Genomic DNA, 26,003 nt, shown 5'->3' with positions numbered 1-26,003 from the left:
CTGTATTATGATGTTCTGCATGCAGAGAGAACCTCCTTCTTCTTCATATGCTTTGGAATCTCACAAAAAAAAAAATATATATATATATTTTAATTCCAGCTGCCTCAATTTGTTGGCAGTCTTGTCACACTGTATTTCTTCCCAAGGCATAAGAAAGTCAGCCTTTGTCTTTGGCAACCAGTGCAACAGAGTATATAGAACAAAGCTGGTTTATCAGTTGGCTAATGGCTGCTGAAATCATGAAGGAAAAAAAGCACAAATAAAATCCTGTCGTCACCACAATATGCAATATAGTCCTTCAGGATGAAAGAGAATTTAATTGTTTTTCATTACTATATTTCATTTGTATGGTGAAATTCATTATGACATGAAAGAAAATATGGACAAAAAATATAATTGGTGAGGAAACTTTATTAGTTAGTTGACAAAATATTTCCAGTAATTTTTAATAATATGATCAGGCAACTAAGGAAGCCCCTGTTTGATAAATAGAGTGTTTAATTCCTTAATCTTTAACTAACATCACTCATTGATAATTGTGGTGAAACTTGAACGTCAGTTGCCTGTCTAGTTACAGGAAACCTTTTTCTTTGTACAGTCACTATGGAAATGCAGGGTATAGCTGTTTGCAGTTGTTTGCTGACAGAGAGATCCTTGCTAATGCTACGAAGTTAAGCAGCTGACTATAAAAATACATGGCTGTTTCAAGGTCACAATTTTAAACAGGGATACATCTTTTACTGTTTTACAAAGAAAAGGAAAATATGGAAGACTTTGGAGAGGGTTTCAGTGCCAGTCATGGTATTAGGGAAAAAGATGAAGTACACATTTAGCATCCAAGAGAGATTCAAGCTTTATGTAACATTTCATTAAGACGGAATATAAAATTTTGCCATTGTTTACTTGTAATGGCATAGAAAGTTTAGCTTTTACTTTTTAATGTTTAAATCTTTCCATCTCATCAGTTAATTAAAAAAGAAAAGCAAACTTGTTTGTTTGTTTGTTTTCTTATGCTTTCTGTTATAGGTCTGTTACAGGTTTTGATTTTCTATGAGCCCAGCATTTAGTTTAGCAAATTGATGTTCCAGTAACAAATCAGTAATTATTCGAACTGCTTGGCTTCCCAGCAGTGTAACAGTACCATATTAAGAAGTATGAATGGTAGCAGAAAACAAAGAGAAGAAGATAAAGATAAGATTTATCTTTAGATAAGATTTAGAATGAAGATAAAGATAAGTTTCTTGCTATTGTAAGTTACTGGAGTTTGAGTTAGAAAACTTGGGGGGGGAGGAAAGAAAGTAAAATGTTCATATCATTGGTTCCAATCTTTTTGTGGAATCTGAGGAGGGTGATCTGTCCCATTTACAACTGACAGATTTAGACTGTCGTGAACACCTTAAGGTAATAAATTATTTTGCTGAAACACTTCATGGAAGAGTGTGTCAGGAGCCTGGTGGAGCCAAATGAAATAATAAATGTAGTATGCCAGGTCTTCCATCCTTTTCACAAAGACATCAGTGTACAGTAATGTTTTTTGGTCTGGTGTCATCATCTGCAAACTAGCGAATATCTACTCTGATAATATCTATTACTCTCTTAGTTTGCCTATGGGAAGAATAAGTATATAAATGACAATACAAGATATGAAAAAAAAGGAAATAAAAGCTGTTCATTCCAGATGAAAGTGTAAGCTTTTAACTGGATTGAAATTCTGTAGTCATGGTCTGTAGATAAGTGGTGGTTTTACTCAGCTGAGCAGCTGAGTTCCACCACAACCACTCTCTCACTCCCCCTCCTCAAAGGGAAAGGGGGAGAAAATTAGATGAGAAGGGCTCAACAGTTGACATAAGGACAGGGGGAATCACTCACCAATTTTCACCACAGGCAAAACAGACTCAGCATAGGGAAATTAAGGTAATTTATTACCTATTACGAACAAGGCAGAGCAGTGAGAAACCAAACACAAACTAAAAACGATCCCCACCCACCCCCTTCCCTTATCTGACATGGGGAAGCTGCTGGACTCTTCTCAGAGAGGCCACCCCTGCAGCCCCCCTGCAATGAAAACCTTGCTATGTAAACACAATACAAGGTGCCAGCAAAACTTTTAATTTTTGATCTGAAAGATGACATATCCAGTTATAAACATGATGCTTAGACTTTAACTTATTAATGTGTGATAGGTAAGAGAAACATTCTAAACTACTGAGAATATCTGCAAACCTTATTTATCACTTAGCCAGCACTTGTTTGGATCATAAGACCTGAATGCACAGGTGTATGATATAGGTAATGATAGTTGAGCATTTATATTAATAGTCCTTCCTATCAGCTATACTGTTTTATGAAACTGTTCTTTTTACACTTACAGAAAAAAGTGTGACTGTGCATATCTTCAAAAATTGCATGTTGTTTTCACTGCCATTTCTACATTGAAAATTAGTGCAATAAATGCTCTCATAAGAAATATGAAAGTGCAGAGTGTTTCACTGAAATGCAAATTCAGTCTGTATAATCAGTTTCTAGAGATTGGTTAAAACTTTATATAAACCAATCCAACCTGCAAATGTGTGCTTCTTTGCAATCCAAAGTAAACAAAAAACAATAGTGAGACAGTTTGGGTAGTATTTCCCTATGATTATTACCAACTAAAAGGTCACTAGAGTTCTCTAGAATGCAGAGCTTTTGTTATACAGGGTAAAGGAAGTCATTTAGCTAGGAGAATCATTGTTTCACTTGCCTGAATATTTTCTTTCTCTCCAACTCCCATTGATCAAAATCATTGACTGGTAAGTTTTATTGAGCTCGGAATATTGATTAATTCTTGTCAGAGTGGCATCTAAGAAAGTTGAGATTGATGTGTTTGGTCTGTTAGAAGAAGCCCTCAGCTGTTTAAAGGGGGTCTGCTTCTGGGAACAGTAACTGGTGGCAAGAATAAATGATTAATGATTTGTCTCCATTTAACACTTAAATTGCCTATTTACATCTTCAGTATATTTTCTGGTCTTGTGTATTTTATATTTTTTTTCATATTCTTCTACATAATTCCTGTTATGTTATGTCAAATGTGTAATGAATGATCAAATATAATTAATATTAGTCACATTAAGGTAAGAACTGTAAGTCTGTTTTTCGTGTCCTGATTCAATAACGACCTCAGACGTTATTAAAGATAACCTATCCATATACATATAGGTAAACATATCTATTTAAATAAGGAGTGAATGACTGAAAATCCTTGACAGTCTGACAGGTTTGACAGCAGATATCATAAAAATAAATTGCTATTAAGTAGGCCTGTTACTAAGACAGGCTTAATTCTCTTGGATCCAGCTGAATATTTCCTGATCAAAGTTAATTCCTGTGCCAAACTCACAGTAACTGGCCCATATCTTTCTCGTTTACCATCAAGTCCCACAAAAGTGGGGAAAGCAACTTTCTAGCTCAGAGATGTTCCTCAGGAACCACTTGCTGTGCAGAGAAGTTTCTTTGTTCTCAACAGGATGTGTGTAAAGTCACTTACAGCTCCTTCCGAAACTGACTTAACTCAGAATCTCTGAGCAGGTACTAACTTTGCCTGGAGATAAATACCCAGCTTGGACATTAATTCAGTGCTGTGATGTAAAGCTTTTTCATTAAGCATATTTTAGTCCTTTTATGATCTGTCCTTTGAAATATGAAATAATGTTGAAATAATATGAGGTACAGTCCAAATCTTTTGTACATGTTTCTAGACGTGCAAGCCCAACATTGAAGTAGCCAGATGAGAATTTTCCCAACCTACAGCTAGCGTAGCTAAGCATCACTCTGCTTCACAAAGAACAATGTCATTGCCTGACCTGATGAAAGAGAAGACCAAACTGTGTTAATGGAAGCCCCATTGACAGAGTTGGAGGAGTGATAGAAAGTTTACCTCCAAAGCACAACAAGAAATATGCAAGACTCATCTGGTGTAACATTGTTGTTTGCCAATACATTCATATCAGTAAACAGGATAGCAACAGCATGTGTAATGAGTTGCAAATGATACTACAGGAAAGGCTGAATTCTTAGTGTTCATCAGCTCCAGTAAATTTCATTGTTAAGAACATACATTTCTAAAACATGTTCCAATGTGTTTTATTTCTATCACAGTCAAGCCTGAAATTGCAAGATGCAAGGACCTTATGCTAAATCATTCTACAGTCTCAATCGCTTGTAATAGGAGTTAAAGAACTTCATATATTTCATGGCACTGACCTCTTTCATAAAAGCTAGTGTTCATATGCAGAAAAATGTTCTGTTCAAATATTCTGTTCAAATCACTGTTATGAAATTTTAAAACTTGAATGCCGTAAAAACAAGCACAGTGCATGAAATAGTCCTTCATGTTTTTCCTCCTGTGTTCATTTCTTTTAGTGCTGGAGTCGGCAGGACTGGCTGTTTCATTGTAATAGATGCGATGTTAGAGAGAATAAAGCATGAAAAGACTGTAGATATTTATGGCCACGTAACTCTAATGAGAGCGCAGAGGAATTATATGGTTCAAACTGAGGACCAATACATCTTTATCCACGATGCACTGCTGGAAGCAGTGACATGTGGAAATACCGAAGTGCCAGCCAGAAACCTGTATGCGTATATTCAGAAGCTGACACAGATAGAAACAGGAGAGAATGTCACAGGAATGGAGCTGGAATTTAAGGTACTGGAATTTTATGTTGTGGGGAACCAACATCAACTTGTGTAACACTTAATGCTGCTATGTCCTCCACCAGTTGTTTCCAGTAAGCAAAAGCTACGTAACATCAAGCTAAAATCTTAAATTTGGAAGACGGTCCTTTGTAAAATGCAAAAAATTATCTTCTGTTAGTCTCCAGACAAGAATTGTTTGACAAGGGTGTTTTAACCCTGCTGTTTCTTTATCATTTGAATAGCTTGAAATGTGTGTTAATGTAATAGTGTAAAAATCAAATTTGTCCACATGCATTAATATACCGGGTATTCAATTTTTATAAGGTGTTAAAAGAAACTTTACAAATATTTAGTTAATGCAATGGAATATGGGAAAGTAAACATCTTAATGCAACAGAATATGGGAACGTAAACATCTGAAATTGAAATGATTTGTTAATGGATAATGAGAAGAGATTATCAGATATGATAATTACATTAGTTTTCATTATACCTGGTCTTAATTATTTTATTTATTTTCAACAGCGTCTTGCTAGCTCTAAGGCTCATACTTCAAGATTCATCAGTGCCAATCTTCCTTGTAATAAATTCAAGAATCGCCTTGTCAATATTATGCCATATGAGTCTACAAGGGTATGCTTGCAGCCAATCCGAGGAGTAGAAGGGTCTGATTATATTAATGCCAGTTTCATTGATGGATACAGGTACTAATGTTGTGTTCTCATGTGGACTGCTTTAAAAGTTTACAAAATTGCATATGTATTAATACTAAAAATAGCAAAAATTACTACTGAAATTTAGTACTTTTTGTTATCTGTACATGTCCTGTTTGGTTTTTGTTTGCTTGTTTAAATATTTTTAAGGGTTTTAGATTTTCACCCGTACAATACAGGAAAATTGTGTAAGTGGCATGCAGTCTTTACGTTATAGTTTTACCTGTTTTTAAATAATTGAGAACTTTCAGTATGTTTATATGAGGGTTTAGGCACATTCATGATCTGGAACATCTATTTCTTCAGAGCTATTCTGCTAGATATGTTTCTAAAAAAGACCAATGGAAATAACATCCAGGAGATAAACTCCCTGTGTCAAGATGAAAACCTATGATATTGGAGCACTGGTTATGATGAGGCCCATCATTTTATACATAAATTTGTGTATATTTATATATATATACATACATATATATATATATATAAATAGTTGTGTAGCCCACTACCATCTTCATGACAAGACTTAACAGCACTGACTTGTGCAGCTCATAAGAAAAGACATGAAGGAGCAGCAGTGCTATTTCCCTAAGGCAATTTAGGTGTACCTGAGTATTTGTATCCACAGAGAGCATTTTATGAGCCTCTGCTCTTAACTGAAACCAGTTTTCATTTATAGCATTAACTACAAAGTTTTTTCTGTTGACTGAACCAGGCAAGAACAACATAACTGGTCATTGTCTTTATAAAGTTCCTGATGCAGAAGCTTTTAATAGCTAGGTGGTAATTTCCACTAGCAGGAGATTAAGGCCTGGAAATGCAGTGTACTTCATTCCTGAATTTTCTTCCTTCATTACTTTTGTTGGAGGCATCAGACTGTTGAGGAGGCATTAATAAAGAAACAGCTTGATGCTATCATTCCTAAACTTAATAGATTGTACGACAGTTACTTCTACAAAATGAAGCAGCACAACTAAATGTTTCTTAAGTGCTTTTTACAGCACACAAAATTGATCTATTACTGTTGCATTAAAATTTAAATAATAACAATAAAGACATACATCATAATATTAACAGAGTAATTTCCTTCACAAAGTTCCAAAAATAAAGCCATAGTTTGATTAAACAACCATAATAAGGTTTTAATACGCTTATTATTAATAGTATATGTTTTCCTCTATATATTGTTTACATATAAACAGAAACATGAGTATCAATTCACTTTCTTGATTAAAATATTTATTTATTTATTTATTTTTACAACAGACAACAAAAAGCTTACATAGCTACACAGGGTCCATTGGCAGAAACTACTGAAGATTTCTGGAGAATGCTCTGGGAGCATAATTCTACAATTGTGGTCATGCTTACTAAGCTACGAGAAATGGGCAGAGTGAGTATTGGTATAGTATTCCTTTACCAATTGTTCATTATAATTATTATGTTTTCTTTCTAAAATGTTTCATTGTTATGGTGTTATCAAAAGATAACCGAGTATTTAGGTTCCCTCTCCATTGGAAATAAGTATCATTGATGTTCACCAGGTGTAAGGTGTAATCTGTAGATGTGATGCCGTCTGTAAACTTAGACATAACATTTTGTTGTGTGGCACGCTGAAATTTGACAACTCAGTTTGTATGTTGATATTCCAAAGAAAGCAGAGAGAACATTGCTGTCTATTGAATAATGGGGATTTCTCATTTGGAAACTTCTCTTTTGCAGCATCTGATTTTTGTAAAAAGAAAGTACAATATTTTTAAGATCTGAATGGTTGAATGTTTTCTGTGTGCTCTTTGTGATGGACTTTGAAGTTTCAGCAGCTTGTTTGCAGTATTAAACTCATTCAGGTGCTGCTTTAGGTAATGTAAAGAATGGAGCAGTTTCCTATCTGGACAAGAATACATCAAGATGAAGCTGATTTGTGATGAGTAAAATCTGAATCAGTTCATATATTTGGGGAATAGAGATGGTCCAGGACAGTGAATATAGAGATGAAAAGAGTCTTGAGAGTTGCTTCAGCAGGGAAGAAGGAATAAAACTAAAATGTCCTCAAGATTTAAATTCTGTTTGGTATTGAAAATTAGGCGAGGGATAGCTCTTGTCGCTGATAAATAATTGAGCTGAGCAGACGTATAAACAAGTTCAGAGGTACAGCGACCAGAGAGAACCTCTATGCAGTGCAATATTGAAGGTTCATCTTTCTATTCTAGGTGTGGATCTTAGTGTTTATGTTGAACTGTTCATGTTCCTGTCAATAAAGGCACTTTCCAGGAGTGAGAAACATTTTATGGTAGTGGTGTTGAATAACAGGAAATGTATTTTGCTTCTCTGTTTTGCAGGAAAAATGCCACCAGTATTGGCCTGCAGAGCGTTCAGCCAGATATCAGTATTTTGTGGTAGACCCAATGGCGGAGTACAACATGCCACAGTATATTTTAAGGGAATTCAAGGTTACAGATGCAAGGGTAAGTTGCAACAGCGTTAGATTTTCACATAAGTTTAAAAGACAATTTCAATTTCTTCCTCTCTCTCTCTTTCTCTCTCTCCCTCTCAAAAAAAAAAAAAAAAAAAAAGAGAGAGAGAAGTACTTCTCCAAGCAATAAAAAAGAAGTTTAATTTAAGTTGTTATTTAAATATACTGTGTATTTATTTAAGTTGTTAAATGAATAACATCTTTGTTTAAGAACAATCAATTTCATTCAGATCTAACATCTCGGCAGCACAACTTTGTGATGTTCTGAATAGCTGTTTGTGTTGAAATGCATTAGATGATTTGAAGGCCATTTTCCCTTTCTCCTCATTTCCCCTTTGATCGTTTTTGGGGGAATTTTTGTCACTTGCAGCTGTAAATACATTGAGTGAGTGTGAAGGTTAATACAGTGAGATTTAAAAACTGCAGAGTAAATAGCATTTTTAAGAAAAGCTTGACAAGCTTTACACATTATAATTTGATTTTTGGCATAGCTTATTTTCAGCAGTGTTGTATATCTGCAGAGTAGATGCATGCAGCTGTGACCCTAGCATCTTTATTTTCATACTGTGTTTTTTATCTGAATTCCAGAGTCTGAAACTGAGCATGAATATAAGATTAAATGTACATAAACTTCAAATATATATTTGGCATTTCTCAAACTTTTGATTTCTGGCACTTCACTCTGCATGGCAGGAAAAAATTACGGGCAACCTTCATTTCTTTAAGCACTCTAGAATACTATTTGTTCAAGCAAAATAGCAGGTTGTACTGTCCAGGAACAACACGGATGATTACTCAGAGTTGCCAGTCAACCTCCAAAATATCAGACTTTCTCGTGGTTAGCTGGAGTGCAGCTTTTAATATCAGTTTCCAGTAAAATTAGGTACTACTGATAGTTGACTAGACTGTATTGTCACTATCTAAGTCAACGTACCAACATTTTAATTTAGCAAGTGAGACTTAAGTGTGTGTTTATGAAAACTAATTGTAAATACCCTTTGAATCTAATTTTCATTCTATTTGTAATCTAATAAGGAACAAATGAATGATAACTTCTCTAACTTTTTATGCCTAACCGAATTGGAGAACAGGCTCCTAACATCATTTTTTAACCACACTTAAAAATGTAGACAGTCAAAGCTAATTTCACCAGAACTGTGCTGATAGTCTTTGCAGATTGTCTATTAAATGTCTGTTCCCTCTCGAGATGAAAAATGTCTTATGTGACATAGTTTACCTAGCTCAGATCAGAGAATAACAATTATAACAAAAAGTCACAGATGCAGTTGAAAGAAAGTGTTCAAAAAGTGTACATATGTCCAAAAAGTTCATTCTGCAGTTTATAATAAACTATGATAGTTGTAAGAGTCTGTATACTTACATCTAGCAAACCAATAAAAAGTCTGAAAGGGTTAAATAGCTTAATTTGAAGAAACCAAATGAGGTTTAATAAGAGCAAGTGTAGAGTCCTGCACCTGGGAAGGAACACCCGCACGTACCAGTACAGGCTGGGGGACAACCTGCTGGAGAGGAGCTCTGTGGAGAAGGACCTGGGGGTCCTGGTGGATGACAGGTTGAACCATGAGCCAGCAGTGTGCCCTCGTGGCCAAGAAGGCCAATGGGATCCTGGCGTGCATTAAAAAGGAGCAGTGGCCAGCAGGTCAAGGGAGGTGATCCTCCCCCTCTACTCTGCCCTGGTCAGGCCTCACCTGGAGTACTGTGTCCAGTTCTGGGCTCCCCTGGTACAAAAAAGACAGGGATCTCCTGGAGAGTCCAGCAGAGGGCCACAAAGATGATACGGGGCCTGGAGCATCTTCCCTATGAAGAAAGGCTGAGAGACCTGGGTCTGTTCATCCTGGAGAAAAGAAGACTGAGAGGGGATCTCATCAATGTGTATAAATACCTGAGGTGTGGGAGACAGAGGGATTTGGCCAACCTCTTTTCAGTGGTTTGTGGGGATAGGACAAGGGGTAACGGCCACAAGATAGAGCACAGGAAGTTCCGCACCAACATGAGAAAGAACTTCTTCACAGTGAGGGTGACGGAGCACTGGAACAGGCTGCCCGGGGAGGTTGTGGAGTCTCCTTCTCTGGAGATATTCAAGGCCCATCTGGACACCTACCTGGGCAGCCTGCTCTAAGGAACCTGCTTTGGCAGGGGAGTTGGACCCGATGATCTTTCGAGGTCCCTTCCAACCCCTTCAATTCTGTGATTCTGTGATTCTGTGATTAATTTGCCAGAAACAGTTTTCTTGATCTGACTTTTAATATGCCTCTTTTTAAAAGTGCCAACCATGTGTGCATCTTGACAGTTCTTTTGTGCCATTTTGCAATCACATATTACTGCTTCTCAAATTAAAAAATAATAATAATAATTCTGTGTGTTAATGGTCCCAATTTTGTTAAATAACTCCCTCTTAAGCTTAAAGAGCCATCTTAAATTTTCTGGATGCGCTAAGGAACTATATCTCCCTACAAATTTACTGGAAACAGTAAGGACTACTTGCCAAAATGTATGTTATGGTTTTCGTCTAGTTTGGCTCTTAGTGTCACACCCAGTAATTTAGACCATCTAACTGAATTGTTGTAATCAGAGGACAGTAACTATTGCAGTGGTTGTAACTCTCTTATCTCCAAGACCATCTGTACTGTTAGAATACCATCAGTGCTCTGGAAGAGCTGAGTTGGCCAATTATTCCATAGGGACAACAAAGGAGCACACTGCCTTTGTAGGTAGCAGCAGCAAGTGTTTGGTGTGGAACTCCCTGTTATTTCTGGAACTGAACTGTGAATTTTTGTAAAGTGAAATTGACCTCTGTAAGTGTTTCAATCTACTGATTCTGCTGCTTTATACTCACTTTCTCTGTAAACTCCAAAGGTCAATATGTTGGGGCAGTCTCATTTAACGATGAACTATTAGTGATGACTGCAAGAAAGTATTATAAATTCTACAGCCTCATCAAAAGACAATTGAATATCCCCTGTGAGGATCATGAATAAATCCAAATGATCAACCAGTCAACACATATTAAAAGCTCTGTGCTTCACACAGGGATCTGAAAGTTCATTTGTTGATAACTAATACTTCTTGCCCTGTGTGTGCTAACTGTGACAATATTTAAACGTAAAGATTTAATTAAATTTGGCATTTGTATTTGGACTGCTATTGGCAAGCATTACATTAAAGAAAGTATCACTCGTTATAATGTCAGTAGCAGAGGGAACTAAGAAATTACAGATCAGTTCCCAATATGCTTTAGTGCTAGTCTAACATCAGACTAACTGACTTTACTTCTGTGCTCATTAAATAGCATTAAATAACAGAAGTTACTGCTATTGAAACTAAATGAGAATAGTTTTCACAGACTTGCACCAGACTACTGAGTTATTACTATCACGAAACATATACCAATACAGTTATTTAGACACAACTGACATACAAATACTTGCCATCAAATCTATTTCAAAAATAGAATTTTGTGGTCTTTCCAGTGACATCCTAGGCTTAAGTAAAGCAGCACATTTCTTATCATTTCAACCCCCTAAAAAGTTACTGTTGTTCTAGGCTAATTCCCATGAGTGTCAGAAATCACCAAACAGTTTCCATCTCCTCAGCTGAGGAGTTGCAAGCAAGTCAGACTTAAGTTTTTTGTTTCTTTACGCCAGGGGAATGGGAAGTCATTTGGGAGGGAATCAACCTACTGCTTTATCTTCTTGATTAATTAATACCATGTGCCTATATCTGTTGGAAAGATGCAATTTCGTTATGTCATTTTCAGGGAAAATAGTATTGCAGAAGTCATTATGAGAGAAGTCAGCATTAACAAGATGTCATTTCTGATAGTTTTTTTTGTTTGTTTATTTTTTTCTGAACTTTACTGGAAATAAAATTCAGTAAACATTTTTTTTAATAGATAATCTTTTTTTTTTTTTAAGTGGCCAAAATCATTCTGCAGAAACAGACTGTCAGTTGTCACAGTGATTTAGTGGGAATATAAGAGACAGTAAATCAAGCAAGAGTGTGTGTGTTCTTTCACAGTATTGTGGCTGGCGCACACACTTATGTTCTGTTTTCTTACTCAGGTAAGATATGGGAGGCAAAAACCCATAGTACCAGAGGAAACATAAAAGTAAAGTATTGTTTTTTTCCTTTGGATATTTTTAAAATCACTTCTATTTCATTTCAAAGGTCTGTAATAGCTGTGTGCTTGTGGTAGACAAAAAGAAAAAAAAAAGAAAGGAAAAAAAAAAAAGATTGTTCTTGCCTCCAGCATAACTTGTTGATTTTGAGGAGATCTCCACATTTCAATTTTTCATGAGTTTCACTTGGTACAATGGTACAAGACCATTTTGAAAACGTTGCAAGTTAGTGCTTAGTAAAAAATAACATGTCCAGAGGCACTAGTTTACATCAGTACTTCGATTTATGCCCATGCTTTTAAATATTTTAGCTGTAGAGATTCATATTGTCAAAGTCGTGAAGAACAATTTTTGAAAATTGAGGACACATTCACTTCATCCATTTGTATTGCATTTTTTCCTGACTGTTTACACCTTAAATAGACATGCAGCAAAAGTTGAAGTTTGTGGTGAGTTTAATATTTCCTGTGGCTTTATTATAAATATAACAAAGCTGTAGTGTTGTCCAATTTTCAGTAATCCTGTTAGTATTCCTAACCAAAAGAAATGAACAGCTTCAGCTGACTTGTTTTTAGAGATGAAGCCTTTTTTTTTTTTTTTCTAGATTTTTAATGGCTCTGAGCGATTAGTGAATGCAGTTACAGTGATTGAAAGGATGTTTATTATTTGTTAAAAAAATGACTTTTTGAAAATGACTTGTTGACCCTCTTCTTGCAGTTAAATGTATGCCTCACAAAAAGCACAGTGCTATTAAAGATATCCTCTGCAAATAGGACAATGACTAAACAAGTCTTATCAGTGAAGATATTCCTGCCATGCAGTAGAATATATTCCTTATCAAACAGAGGGGCAGAATGAAAGGCCTTATTCTACCTATTTTATGTTAGAAGAAATTTGCAGTCAAAAGGATTCAAATCAATCATATAAGCTGGTGAGATTGTTACATCTTCAGCCTCAAACATTTGCACAAGCAAAGTATCAGACAACTGTCATATCCAGTGCAGAAAGAAATCTGTACAATGTTGTAGTTAATGAAAATGCACTTTTGTGCCATTGTGTCCAAAAGCACCAGTAAGTACTGTAATTGAAGGAGTCTTCATAAATGTGATCATGGCTATTTCCCTCCTCTGCCCCCCTTGTCCCATCTCCCCCCATGCCCTCATGTCCTTATGTCCTTTTCTCCATGATTGTCTTTCTGGTTGTTGGCTGGCTGGCTTGTAGTCACTGGGACATTCTTTGGGAATATATTGTGTCTTTTGTTTAAGGATGGCCAGTCCCGAACAGTGAGGCAGTTCCAGTTCACAGACTGGCCAGAACAAGGAGTGCCAAAGTCTGGAGAAGGATTTATTGACTTCATAGGCCAAGTGCATAAAACAAAGGAGCAGTTTGGTCAGGATGGACCAATCTCTGTTCACTGCAGGTAAGTAAACAAAGCCTCAAAACAATTATGCAGATTTTTTTTTTTAAATATATAGTGTATATATAAGTGGAATTCAATAGCTGAACTATCAGAAAGGCAATCAAAGAGAATACCAAAATAGGAAAACGTAGGATTGCTTTACAAACTGTGAACTGTTTTGTGATATAATGCCATTCATACAGACGAGGATCTTCTGAAATATGTAGAAGAGAGATATTTTGCTTCCTTTAAAATTGTCTCTTATTCAAGACAAAAACAATATCATCAGTGCTACACCCAAAAAGCAGTAGGAAGGGCCTTATGACATGCTGCTATGTTTAATCCTTTTTGCTACTTGTAATTAAAAGTGAGGCTGTTACATTGGTAGGAATTATTAGTTGTAAACAAGATGGTTGCTTATATGTTGCTGTCTAATAGCAACCAAGAAGAGCCAGAGAAATATGGTAGCTACCTCAGGAAAGTGAGTGGAACAGTCAGAAAAACATTGAGGTTTAGACTGGGGAGTTTGAATTTCAGAATATAATGCCCATTTTTTCATATGATGAGTTCCCTTAATACCTTTACAGCTAATACACAGATGAAAACAGCTTGGAGGGTATGTAGGAATAATCCAGAGTGGTCTTTTTTAATATTCTTGCATTTTTTTTTCCAAAGTATTCTAAAGTATGTAGCAGATGGCCAAAAATATTATCTTTACCTTTTATCTGTTATTTAATAAATTGCTTTCTATAAATTCCATTAGATTTTAGATACTCATTTTGCAACATTGTTATATTTTTGGTAGATGAAATATTATTTATATAACAGAGACGGAAAATGCTGATATAGGTTCCAAATCCTTTCTGCAAGCCAAATAATGCATCAATAGTAGCATGAAGACAAAAAGACCAAGTTGAGCATATGAATAAGCATATGAGCATATGAATGTAAAGGGTGAGAGAAATTCTTGTTCTTCCAAAGCCAGCAGCAACCAAAAGTTACTTATGTGCTTTAACAGAGTACATACGCTCCCCTATGCTCCCCTGTGCATCCTTATGCTCCCTAATCTGTTAGACTAACATATTAGATATACTCAACAACTTCAATCCTACTTTTTCTGTGTGCCTAATACGTTTTTTGGCCTACAAAGGAGAAAAACAACATTTCAGAGCGGAGTCTGGGATTCAAATGGCAAGGGAAGATGGACAGCCATGATAGGAATGAAACTTATTCTTCCTGACATAAATGACTTTTGAGAGCAGAGAAGTATTAATCAATATTTATGCCTGTATGCCGACATCCATAAGAAAGCGAATTGACGATGTTCTCTGTTCTTTGTACCACACAAATTTGTCAACTCATAACTGAACTGATAAACTACATGCAGTAGGTTATGTGGCACTTCTAAATAAGTGTGATCTTTCATGCTGAAATTATGGAGATTTCTACCCTTGGCTTTGATAGAAACAAAGTCAAATCCAATATAATTCATCATGGTTTTGTCTTTAAATTTATTATCATCATCATCATGACAGTTTGGATATCAGTAATGCTAATCATCCTTATAAATGCTAGTCAACTTACGTAAATAATAAATATCCTTGGCAAATTAGTAAGTTTATTTGCTTATTTCATGAAGTATAAGATCCTCCAGTTTCCTAGCCCATATGGAATTGGGAATCACCAGTTTGTACCGTGAGTAATTTTTAAGAATTTCTGCTCTAGAAATTCTTCAAATAAATGCCCCTAGTGTCACTTCCTTGTAGTTTCCATCCCACTTTACACATTATTTGCAAGTTTGCTTTCTGTATTACACAGAAAACCCTGTTCTGGCAACAGTGTGTTAGCTATGTAAAATTTCTAAACTCATAAGGCAGTTTATTAAAAATTAGTTAAAATAGCAAAAGACTGTTCACCTTGAAGCAAAATTTTCGTCTGAAGCAATCTTAAGCATTTACAGTTATCGAAGCTTTTGGCTAAGGAAGATCACCCTTTTCCAGCAGGCGTTGAAGATGTATTTTTAACAACAAACTTGTATACAAAAACATCAGTATTTCCTCTTGGCTTATTAAAGTAATCTAAGTTTGGTGTCTAAGTGTTTAACCTTTGGTGAATTGTAATGCTAAGCTAGCATCATCATGCAGTAGTTCCTTCGCCATTTACTGAACTCATAATTCTTTAAGACCTTAGCTTCATTACTTTGTTAATTGTTGTGATAGAACTCAATTTGTTGTTTGACTCACACTGAAGAAAATCAGCTGATCATTAAAAATGCTGCTAGTACTGATGCGTACTTCCATCACTCTAGAAATACTGAGCATCTTGTAGTAGGAATTGAAATAATGTTAAAATTGTTTGTCACTCAGCTGAAATTGGGTCAGTTTCCTACAGATTTTACAAAAGTGCTTTGGTTCTGCAAGTATTGAGTAAAGATCTTTCCACATTAGTCAGTATTCCTCATTAAGAATCTGTGTTTCTAAGTAGATCTTCAGATCCTTTTCTGTTTCTTAAGAACACAAGGGAACAAACTAATTATTTTCTCTTCCTGAATTCCTGAATTAAAGAGCTAGGAATAATTTTTTGAAGTAATAAAGATTTGATAAGTATCTAGTGCAGAAGTTCTCACATATTTAGAAAGCCCTACTTTTTTTTTTTTTTTGAGTTCTTTAGATAGATGGTTGAATACGAAGGAGCAAGGAGAAGGAAAGTGGTAATCTGCCTTCATTCTGCTGATCAATTTCTGTGCTGCTTGGTTTAGGTCACACTGTCTTCAGCTCTTAAAGTCCAAGCAGGTTCCAATGATCTTTTTCCAGGATTTTTTCACAATGGTTCTTAAACAAACCAAGCTCTCTAATTTAACTCATCAGGGAAAGGAAACCTTACAGTCCAGTCTAGATCTCCAGGAACTTTACCATCACATCTAGGTAAACCAGTGTTAAGAGCATGGTATTTTATCAAATTAGGTAATTAGGTATAAAGTGTCCTTTGGCTTCAGCTCTCCAAAGGCACATGGGTTCTGCAAAGTTGCTAAATCCAATCAAATGTATTTCTTAGCCCTAGAAGTGCACTGATCTAGACTAAACAATAAAGAACCATCATACAGTTTGGACATTTTGTTTCCACATTAGTCTTGTGCATTCACTGGATCTCTGTGGTAGTCCATATAGACTTCTAGAGTTAGAGTTCTGCAGCTAAGTCTATCTGACTGTAGAAAACCTCGTGAAGTGATTAACATTACCTATAAGATGATGAGTTGCTTAATTCCCACCTATGTGAGTTCAGACTTAGGTTTTCTATGTTGTTATGTGTCATTCTCCAAGAGTCAACCTCAGGAATATGTAAGTGTTTAAACTTAATAACTGGCAACTATTGGCTTTATTGATTAGAATAATTTCTATAGCTTCTTGGGTGTGTTAGATAATAACAAACCCCAAGATAGAACAGAAAGCAAACAAGTTGTATATTCCCAGAAGTGATTCCAGGCTAATATAGACAGACATAGTTTATGTGTATCAGTATTTGTAAGCTAAAGATCCAGACTGCCAGACCTGAATAATGACTGTCTTAGGTTTTGCTTGTGTCTGTTGTTTAAATTGTAGAGTGTACATGAACAATTTCAATGTAAATTGAAAGTCCACTGACTGTGTCTGCCTGAACTAAGGTCACACTGAAGGTGTGCAAAATAGAGGCTATACATGAACAAGTCACATTAAAAAAATAAAAAATAAATAAAAAATACATTGTTGTCTTTTTCTTTTGTCATTTCCAGTGTAGATCACTGACAACAAATGTTCTTATTTTTCTTCACCATACACTGATTACTGTATATCTGGATCAACAAACCAATCACTTTGCAATGAAGACTGGAAAGTCAGGAAGTACTTAGTAGCATGTAAAGTTTGCTTGAGAGCAATGATTCTTCTAAATGCAATGTAGTAGTTTGCTGTGGAATTTTGCTTAGTGAGCCTTTCCCTGTATAGATATCTGTACACATATGGTGTGTTGTATCCACAGATAATCTGTCAGCCAATTCTTTCAGCATTAACTGTCAATTAAAATTCCTTTTTTTCCCCTTCTTTTTTCTTCTATTATTGCAACAGTGCGGGTGTTGGAAGGACTGGAGTATTTATAACCCTGAGCATTGTTTTAGAAAGAATGAGATATGAAGGTGTTGTAGATATCTTCCAGACTGTCAAAATGTTAAGGACGCAGCGGCCAGCCATGGTACAGACAGAGGTGAGGAAAACAGTTTTAATGTACAATGGTAATGGAAAGGGAGGGGTATTTTCATACCAAAAAATGCACGGATAGAGATTGTATAAAATTTGGTGATTATATGAATACAGTGTGAAATCAACTATAAAAGTATTGCAAGTAGTATTTCCTGTTTCCTGTTATGGCACTAACATAACTTTCTGCTGGCTGGGGAAGAAAAAAATTCATTTCAGTAGTGGAGCCTAACTTCTGATAGTCAAAGAAAACTATTTTCCCAGAAGCACTACCTATTTTCTTTTGATCCTTTCCTTTGTGGCAGAAATATGTGGTGATAAAGGAGTCAACTTGTTTCTGAAGGTTGATTTACTGACATTTTTATGTTCCAAGAGCAAAGTATTGTTCATTGCTTCGTAATGAGCCTGTATTATTTTCATAATTGTCTTGGCTCTGGGTCATCAACCAAGTGACTGTTTTGCCTGAAAATCATAATGGTAAATTCAGCACCAGGAAAACTATAGTATAGATAATTTCCGTGCTAGCAATAGTGCTATAGAGAAATATGAAGAGGAACAAGCAGCATCAACTTATTTCTTATGCCTGGATGCACACTGTGTCATGCCATAAAGAATACTTAAATATTTTCAGCATGTGCTTAATTTCTACTTAAATTTCCGAACAGGAGACTTGAACTAAGCTGTAGTTCATTGGTTGGACTGTAGTCAGGGGGAAAGCCAACAAAGTAGACATCCTGGTGGGGGGCTGTTATAGACCGCCAAACCAGGATAAAGAGACAGGTGAGGTATTCTACAAGCAGCTGGCAGAAGTCACACAGTCAGCAGCACTTGTTCTCATGGGGGACTTCAACTTCCTGAACATATGCTGGAAACACAATGTAGCCCAGAGGAAGCAGTCTAGGACGTTCCTGGAGTGTGTGGAAGATTCCTGACACAGCTGGTTAGTGAGCCTACCAGGTCAGTAAAACTGCTACATTGGACTTCTCGAAGGCAGACTTAGAACTGTTCAGGACACTGGTAGGGAGGATCACTTGGAAGTCAGTCCTGAAGGGCAAACAGGTAGGCTGGATGCTTCTCCAGAACGAAGTCTCAAAGGTGCAGGAGCAGGCTGTTCCTATGTGTCATAAGATGAGCCGTTGGTGAAGAAGACCAGCGTGGCTGAACAGGGAACTTCTACTGAGTCTCTGGGAAAAAATGAGTTTATGTCCAGTGGAAGAAGGGTCAGTCAGCTTGGGGATAGTATAAGAAAGTTGCTAGCATATGAAAAAAAAAAAAATCAAAAAGGCTAAAGCCCAGCCATTGCTGTAAAAGACAACAAAAAAGTTTTTACAAATACGTAAGTAAGAGGAGGGCCAAGGAGACTCTCCATCCTTTACTGGATGTGGTGGGGAATATGACTACTGAGGATAAGGAAAAGGCTGAGATTCTCAATGCCTTCTTTACATCTCTCTTTACTTGTCAGGCCACTTATCCTCAGGGTACTCGGCCTCCTGACCTGGAAGTCTGAGACGGGGAACAGAATAAAACCCCCATGATTCTAGTGGAAACAGTAAGAGACTGACTACTCCACCTGGACTGTCACAAGTCCATGGGGCCAGATGGAATCCATCCAAGGGTGCTGAGAGATATGGCAGATGTGAATGCCTAGCTGCTTTCCATCATCTGTTAGTGGTCATGGTTGACAAGAGAGATCCCAGATGACTGGAGACTTGCTAATGTAACACCTTGATGCCAGGGAAGGTCACAGAACAGATCATTTTGAGTGCAATCACACAGTATGTGCAAGACAACTAGGGGATCAGGCCCAGTCAGCATGGGTTCATGAAAGGCAAGTCCTGCCTGATCAACCTCATCTTCTTCTATGATCAGGTGGCCCACCTGGTGGATGAGGGACGGCCTGTTGATGTAACATATCTAGAATTCATCAAAGCCTTTGACACGGTCTCCCACAGTATTCTCCTGGAGAAACTGGCAGCCCATGGCTTAGACAGGTACACTCTTTGCTGGGTTAAAAACTGGCTGGATGGCCAGGCCCAGAGAGTGGTGCTGAACGGAGTGAAATCCAGCTGGTGACTGGTCGCCAGTTATGTTCCCCAGGGGTCAGTGTTGGGGCCCATTCTCTTTAATATCTTTATTGATGATTTGGATGAGGGAATTGAGTGCACCTTCAGTAAGTTAGCGGACAACACCAAGTTGAGGGGAAGTGTCAGTCTGCTGGAGGGTAGGTAGGCCCTACAGAGGGACCTGGACAGGATGGGTTGATGGGCAGAGGTCCGTGGGATGAGGTTCAACATGGCTAAGTGCTGGGTCTTGCACTTTGGCCACAACAACCCCATGCAACACTACAGGCTTGCGGCGGAGTGGCTGGAAAACTGTGCAGAGGAAAAGGATCTGGGTGTGCTGACTGATGCTCACGTGATCATGAGCCAGTGCTGTGCCCAGGTGGCCAAGATGGCCAACAGCGTCCTGGCTTGTATCAGGAATAGTGTATCCAGCAGGACCAGGGAAGTGATCGTCCCCTGTACTCTGCTCTGGTGAGGCCGCACCTCAAGTACTGTGTTCAGTTTTGGGCCCCTCGCTACAAGAAAGACATCGGGGACATGGAGCATGTCCAGAGAAAGGCTACGAAGCTGGTGAAGGGCCTGGAACACAAGTCCTATGAGGAGCGGTTGAGGGAACTGGGGTTGTTTAGTCCGGAGAAGAGGAGGCTCGGGGGAGACCATAATGCTCTCCACTACCTGAAAGGAAGTAGTGAGGAGCTGGCAGTCAACCTCTTCTCACAGACAGCTAGCAATACGACAAGAGGCAACAGCCTCAAGTTGCACCAGGGTAAGTTTAGGTTGGAAATTAGGAGACATTTCTTCTCAGAAAGAACAGTCAGGCATTGGAACGGGTTGCCCCAGGAGGTGGTGGAGTCACCGCCCCTGTGTTTAAAGAAAGGTTGGATGTGGTACTTAGGGACATTTGTTCAATGAAAGCTGGGTATTCTTATTTTTAAGAAGACAACTTCAGAAAATAAATAAATAAATAAATTAAAATACAGATATTTGTCTTAATCTGTTCAACCAAGTAAATAATTGTTACCAAACTGAAGTGTTAATTCAATTTCTTTTCCTTTACCATTATTATTCTGGATAAGACAAATGAAAAATAAAAGCTTTCTGTCATTTTGGTTCCAAGAAATGACTACAATATACAAAAAAAATTTGTTTCTTGGAGCCTACATGACAAACACAGAGCTGGGATGTGCAATATATTCTCTTTCCTCCTACTTTGACTTATTTCTGTATGCTACCCTTGAACCTCCCCTGCTCAAATTAGGTGTTGTAAATTTGTATTTTTTTCAGGATTCTGTGGGAGAAAAAAAATCATACAATCATAGAATGGTTTGGATTAGAAAGGATCTCAAAGATCATAGAATCAAAGAATGGCTGAAGTTGGAAGGGACCTCTGAAGATCATCTAGTCCAACCCCCCTTCCAAGCAGGATCACCTAGAGGACATTGTACAGGATGGCATCTGTGCCAATGCCACATCTTCCAGTGCTCTGTCACCATCACAGTAAATAAATGCCCCATTATATTTGGCTGGATCATCTCATTCCAACCCCTCTGACATTGGCAGGGACACCTTCCACTAAACCAGGTTGCTCAAAGCACCATCCAACCTGGCCTTGAACACTTCCAGAGATGGGGCATCCACAGCTTGCCTGGGCAACGTGTTCTGGTGCCTCACCACTGTATGAGTAAAGAATTTCTTCCATATATTTTACCTAAATCTACTCTTTTTTAGTTTAAAGCCATTACTCTTTGTCCTATAACTAGGACCTATCACTAGGGCCCCTGATAAAGGGTCCTTCCCCAGCTTCCTGTAAACCCCCTTTAAGTACTGGAAGGTTGTTATAAGGTCTCCCCAGAGCCTTCTTTTTTCCAGGCTGAGCAACCCCAGCTCCCGCAGTCTGTCTTCGTAGGAGAATTGCTCCAGCAATTGCTCCTCGTGGCCTTCCTCTGGACTCACTCTAATAGGTCCATGTTCTTCTTGTGCTGGGGACCCCACAGCTGAATGCAGTATTCTAGGTGGGGTCTCACAAAAGCAGACTAGAAGGGGACAATCATCTCCTTCAACCTGCTGATCACACTTCTTTTGATGCTGCCCAGGATACTGTTGACTTTCTGGGCTGCAGACGCAGACATGGCCAGCTCATGTTGAGCTTCTCATCAACCAACAGTCCCAAGTTCTTTATCTCAGGATGCTCTCAATCCATTCTCCACCAAGCCTGTATTTGTGCTTGTGATTGCGCCAGCCCAGGTGCAGGACCTTGCACTTGGCCTTGTTGAACTTCATGAGGTTTGCATGGGCCCACCTCTCAAGTCTGTCCAGGTCCCACTGGATGTCATCTCTTCCCTCCGGCATGTCAGCCACAGCACACAGCTTGGTGTCATCAACATCCTTGCTGAGGGTGCACTCAATCCCACTGTCCGTGTCAACAACAAAGATTAAATAGCACCAGTCCCAGTACTGACCCCTGAGGAACACCACTCATTACTGGTCTCTATTTGGACATTGAGCCATTGACCACAACTCCTTGAGTGCGACCATCCAGCCAATTCCTTATCCACTGAGTAGTCCATCCATCAAATCCATGTCTCTCCAATTTAGAGACAAGGACATGCGGAACAGCATCAAAAGCTTTGCACAAGTCCAGGTAGATGATGTCAGTTGCTCTTCCCTTACCCATGGATGCTGTAACCCTGTCGTAGAAGGCCACCAGATTTGTCAGGCATGATCTGCCCTTAGTGAAGCCATGTTGGCTGTCACCAGTCACCTCCTTATTTTCCATGTGCATTAGTTTCCAGGAGGATCTGCTCCATTATCTTGTTGGGCACAGAGGTGAAACTGACTGGCCTGTATTTCCCCATCTTCCTTTTTTTTTTTTTTTCCCCTTTTTAAAAATGGGGTTTATGTTTCCAAGTACATAGAATCAGTGCCAAAAAAAAAAAAAAATGCAATCCTTATTCAATAAAGCACTTAAACTCCATGTAGACCACACATTTACTTAAAATTTAAAAGAAGGTCTAATGCATTTTCCAACTATTCAAGCACAGAGCAGCAAGGAACTGTTAGTGATCATAGTACTGAAATGAACCAAATATCTAATGAGTTTCCTAGTCACCAGAAGAATTTTAATTGTGATATTAACAGGTATAACTCATGTGAGCCTAGCACATAAGACTATCAGATAAATAAGCAGATTATTTTTATTATTGTTATTTTGGATGGATTTATATATATTTATATATATATGTAATTTAAACCCTGAGTAGCAGTTGCAAATAACTACACAAATATGACATTTTAGTATAAGTGTTCAATATTACATAAATGTTTAAAAAGACTGCTGTGTGTGGGTGAGAATAACATGAAATGCAAAATATTGGATTCACTAGAGGTTTAAGCAAATCACTTAACACATTGAACTTTCTCTGCTTCCAGGTATAGGTTGAAATGTAATCTGTTTCACATTAATAAGGTGCTTAGCTACATATTTCTCTCATAGGTCCTGTTCTTGCCACAGGCAAAGATATCTTCACATCCTCATCAAAGCTTATATTGCTAAAAGGCTGGGATTCTCATTGCTTCCTAACCTGGTTTTTAACCTGTTGGTTTTTCATGTAGCATTTCATATTAAGGCTGTGGAGGATTTTATCATTTAGCGTGCTGCATTTGCTTTGGAGTTAATTGGATATTTTGCTACTAATTTTCAAATACAGGTAGAGAGATATCTTAGTATGCTCCCATAAGAAGAAAGCTTTATGCTGATGTTACATTAATCCAGTATTACAAATTCTCAGTAAATGAGTATACAGTCTCTGTTTAAAGAGAAGGTGAATTCTGTGGAAAATGTTATTTCTTTAAATGAGTGTCTATCTTCATCTGTTGTAACTTGTTTTTCCGTTGATGTCAGCAAGACAATATTGTTGAACTGCAGATGCCTCTGTGGTATATTTGTCTGTAGCCACAAAGTATTCACTCTTAGTTGAAAGAAAATAGAAACCAAGCAACAAGCTGGCTTTTTGATGCTTTTGTTTTCTATCTTTTTTCTCCAGGATCAATACCAATTCTGCTATCGAGCCGCACTGGAATATCTGGGCAGCTTTGATCACTATGCAACATAAAAACCCACCGTGGATTTTTATTGCAGGCCCTTTAAGATCCAGAGAGCCGCTTCTGAGCCATACAATGTGCTTTAGAAGTACTTCTAAACTCTTAGCTATGGAGCGATTATTGGGGATATATAAAATAAAAACAAACAAACAAAAGTATTGGGGATATATTAAAGAAAAGAAAACAAAAACAACTATTCCATGTGGACCAAGAATTCACAATTTAATAACCTAACCATACTAAAAGAATCCCAACCACTGAGGCGTCTGAAGGATCTCATTTACAGATACCTCAAGGGTTTGACATTGGTTGAAGTCAAAGGGAAGACTTCAGGAAAGAGGAATTCGTTGGAAAGAACTATCATCTTGTTCAGGATTGCATGCTCATTGCAAAGAGGAATTTTGAGAAAACTGCAATTCAGTGCAAGATGTTTGTTGAAAGGTCAGGTCCTGGCTTCTAAAACAAAGTGGACTCCTTACTTCAACAGCACCCCTTCCCATCATATTGCTCATGATAACACTTTAGGGAAAATGTGGGAATGTTTAAAAAGAAAGTCCTTGATTTAGTTTTTTAGTATTGTAAAGATACTGCTGACCTGTGCTTCATTTTTAGCTGTGTAAACTTTTTCCTTTTTTTAACAAGTTTATCATTCAATGAAGTGAATTAAAGAAAAGGTTACATAACTGTTCTTTTTTTTTGTTTAAAAACTGTAGATTTTTTTAAGCTGTAGAACTGTTATCTGTAATAATCGTGCTGTAGAAATGTTAAATAATTTGAAAATTTGCACATTTTTGTGCAGTCCTGTATTTATCTACAGTACCACAGTCTTGTTAGGTATTACTTTGAAAGTTTTGTTTGTTTTATTTTTCTTTAAGAAAATATTCATTGTAATCAGTTAAATCAAAATGGTTTTTTTGGTTTCTTTCGGAATCAACAGGGAGGCGCAAAGTATAAAGATGCTGCTACCACACACACATGCACGCACACACATGTACATGCACATGCACACCCACACCCTCTCTCTTTCTATATATATAAGTATATGTATGTATTGCTGTCAATCCATATCTAGCTCTCTGTATAGTTACAGAGTTACAGGCATGTAGGTACACGAACACACACACATATAAACATACCAGTTCTTCCACAGCCTGGATTTATCAAGGTGGTAGAAAAGTTTCTCAGCCTACTACAATTATAATATGCTAGTATTTAATCATCTCTGCATTTCCAAGGTCCATAAACTTCTGTTTCAAAGGGAAATGAGGAATGCACATCATTGATATTTGAACATCATCTCTATCCCAAATAATATTTCTCTCCACATTGCCACTTGAACATGAAGACATCACACATGCACACACATACGCGCACACATGCACACATATGCACACACACAGAGTATGTGATTTAGGCTTCCAGTGAAGTTCAATATTTGTAACACTATAGTGCAATAAGAAATCATATTATTAAATGTAGGAGGTGTGCATGTGGGAAAGGTCAGTGCATATAACTTTAGGAGGGGAGAATGTTGTAATATACTAGGTATTAAGATGTTTTAAAATTGTATTCAATAGTATACTGTCTATAGTGTGTGCTATATAATTTATGTTTATCGTATGTAACAGGGCAAAGCCAAACACGTTGCTCTGTGAAATCAACAGTTTTGTGGCATACAGCATTGTTTGGGAATGCTGTTTTTTATTTTAATTTTACATTTATAGTGCCTTATATTTGATGCCTATTTTGAATAGCATTTCTTTAAGTTAGCCTTCATTTGTATTTAGTTCAGTTTGTTCATATCTCTGTTATTCTTTTCAAACATTTTAATACATGTATCAGACAATTTTGAATAATATGCATTCCCAGTTTCTAATCAAGTATGGATGATAATAAATGATAACGCAAAACATGTAGGTAGTCAAGGCCCTTTATCTTTTCGTATCTCCAATAACAGACCAGCCCACAACTTAGATATCTATTTCTGGTTGGCTTTTCAAACCCATTGTGTCACTGGTTATAGTGTTATCATTGTAGATATGTATCAGTACACTAGCAGTTGTCGACATCAGCAGTGCTTATGCATCCATGTTTTCTTTCAATTTTGGGCTAACTCCTGCTCGTTCATGTGTTAACTGATTGCTGAAGTCAAACCATTGCTTTCAGTAAGGCTAGCGAGATTGAGCTGGCAGGATGTATTTTTGAGAATGATGCT

General features: G+C 37.4%; 1 protein-coding gene across 1 annotated transcript in view; it reads left to right on the top strand.

Moving 5' to 3' along the window:
• PTPRD (protein tyrosine phosphatase receptor type D) overlaps positions 1–26,003 on the top strand; it is a 420,315-nt gene that overhangs the window by 394,042 nt on the left and 270 nt on the right. The window contains 7 exon segments of the mRNA XM_035569749.2: positions 4,399–4,684; positions 5,200–5,378; positions 6,651–6,777; positions 7,724–7,849; positions 13,262–13,416; positions 17,496–17,631; positions 23,731–26,003. The exon segment at positions 23,731–26,003 is cut by the window's right edge and continues 270 nt beyond it. Of these exon segments, the coding sequence (XP_035425642.1) occupies positions 4,399–4,684; positions 5,200–5,378; positions 6,651–6,777; positions 7,724–7,849; positions 13,262–13,416; positions 17,496–17,631; positions 23,731–23,799 (1,078 nt within the window). The 3' untranslated portion in view covers positions 23,800–26,003.

Source organism: Cygnus atratus, chromosome Z (assembly GCF_013377495.2).
Source record: "Cygnus atratus isolate AKBS03 ecotype Queensland, Australia chromosome Z, CAtr_DNAZoo_HiC_assembly, whole genome shotgun sequence".
In the NCBI taxonomy this organism is placed as follows: Eukaryota; Metazoa; Chordata; class Aves; order Anseriformes; family Anatidae; genus Cygnus; species Cygnus atratus.
The sequence above is the reverse complement of the archived record's forward strand: the minus strand, read 5'-3'. Positions and strand labels throughout refer to the sequence as shown.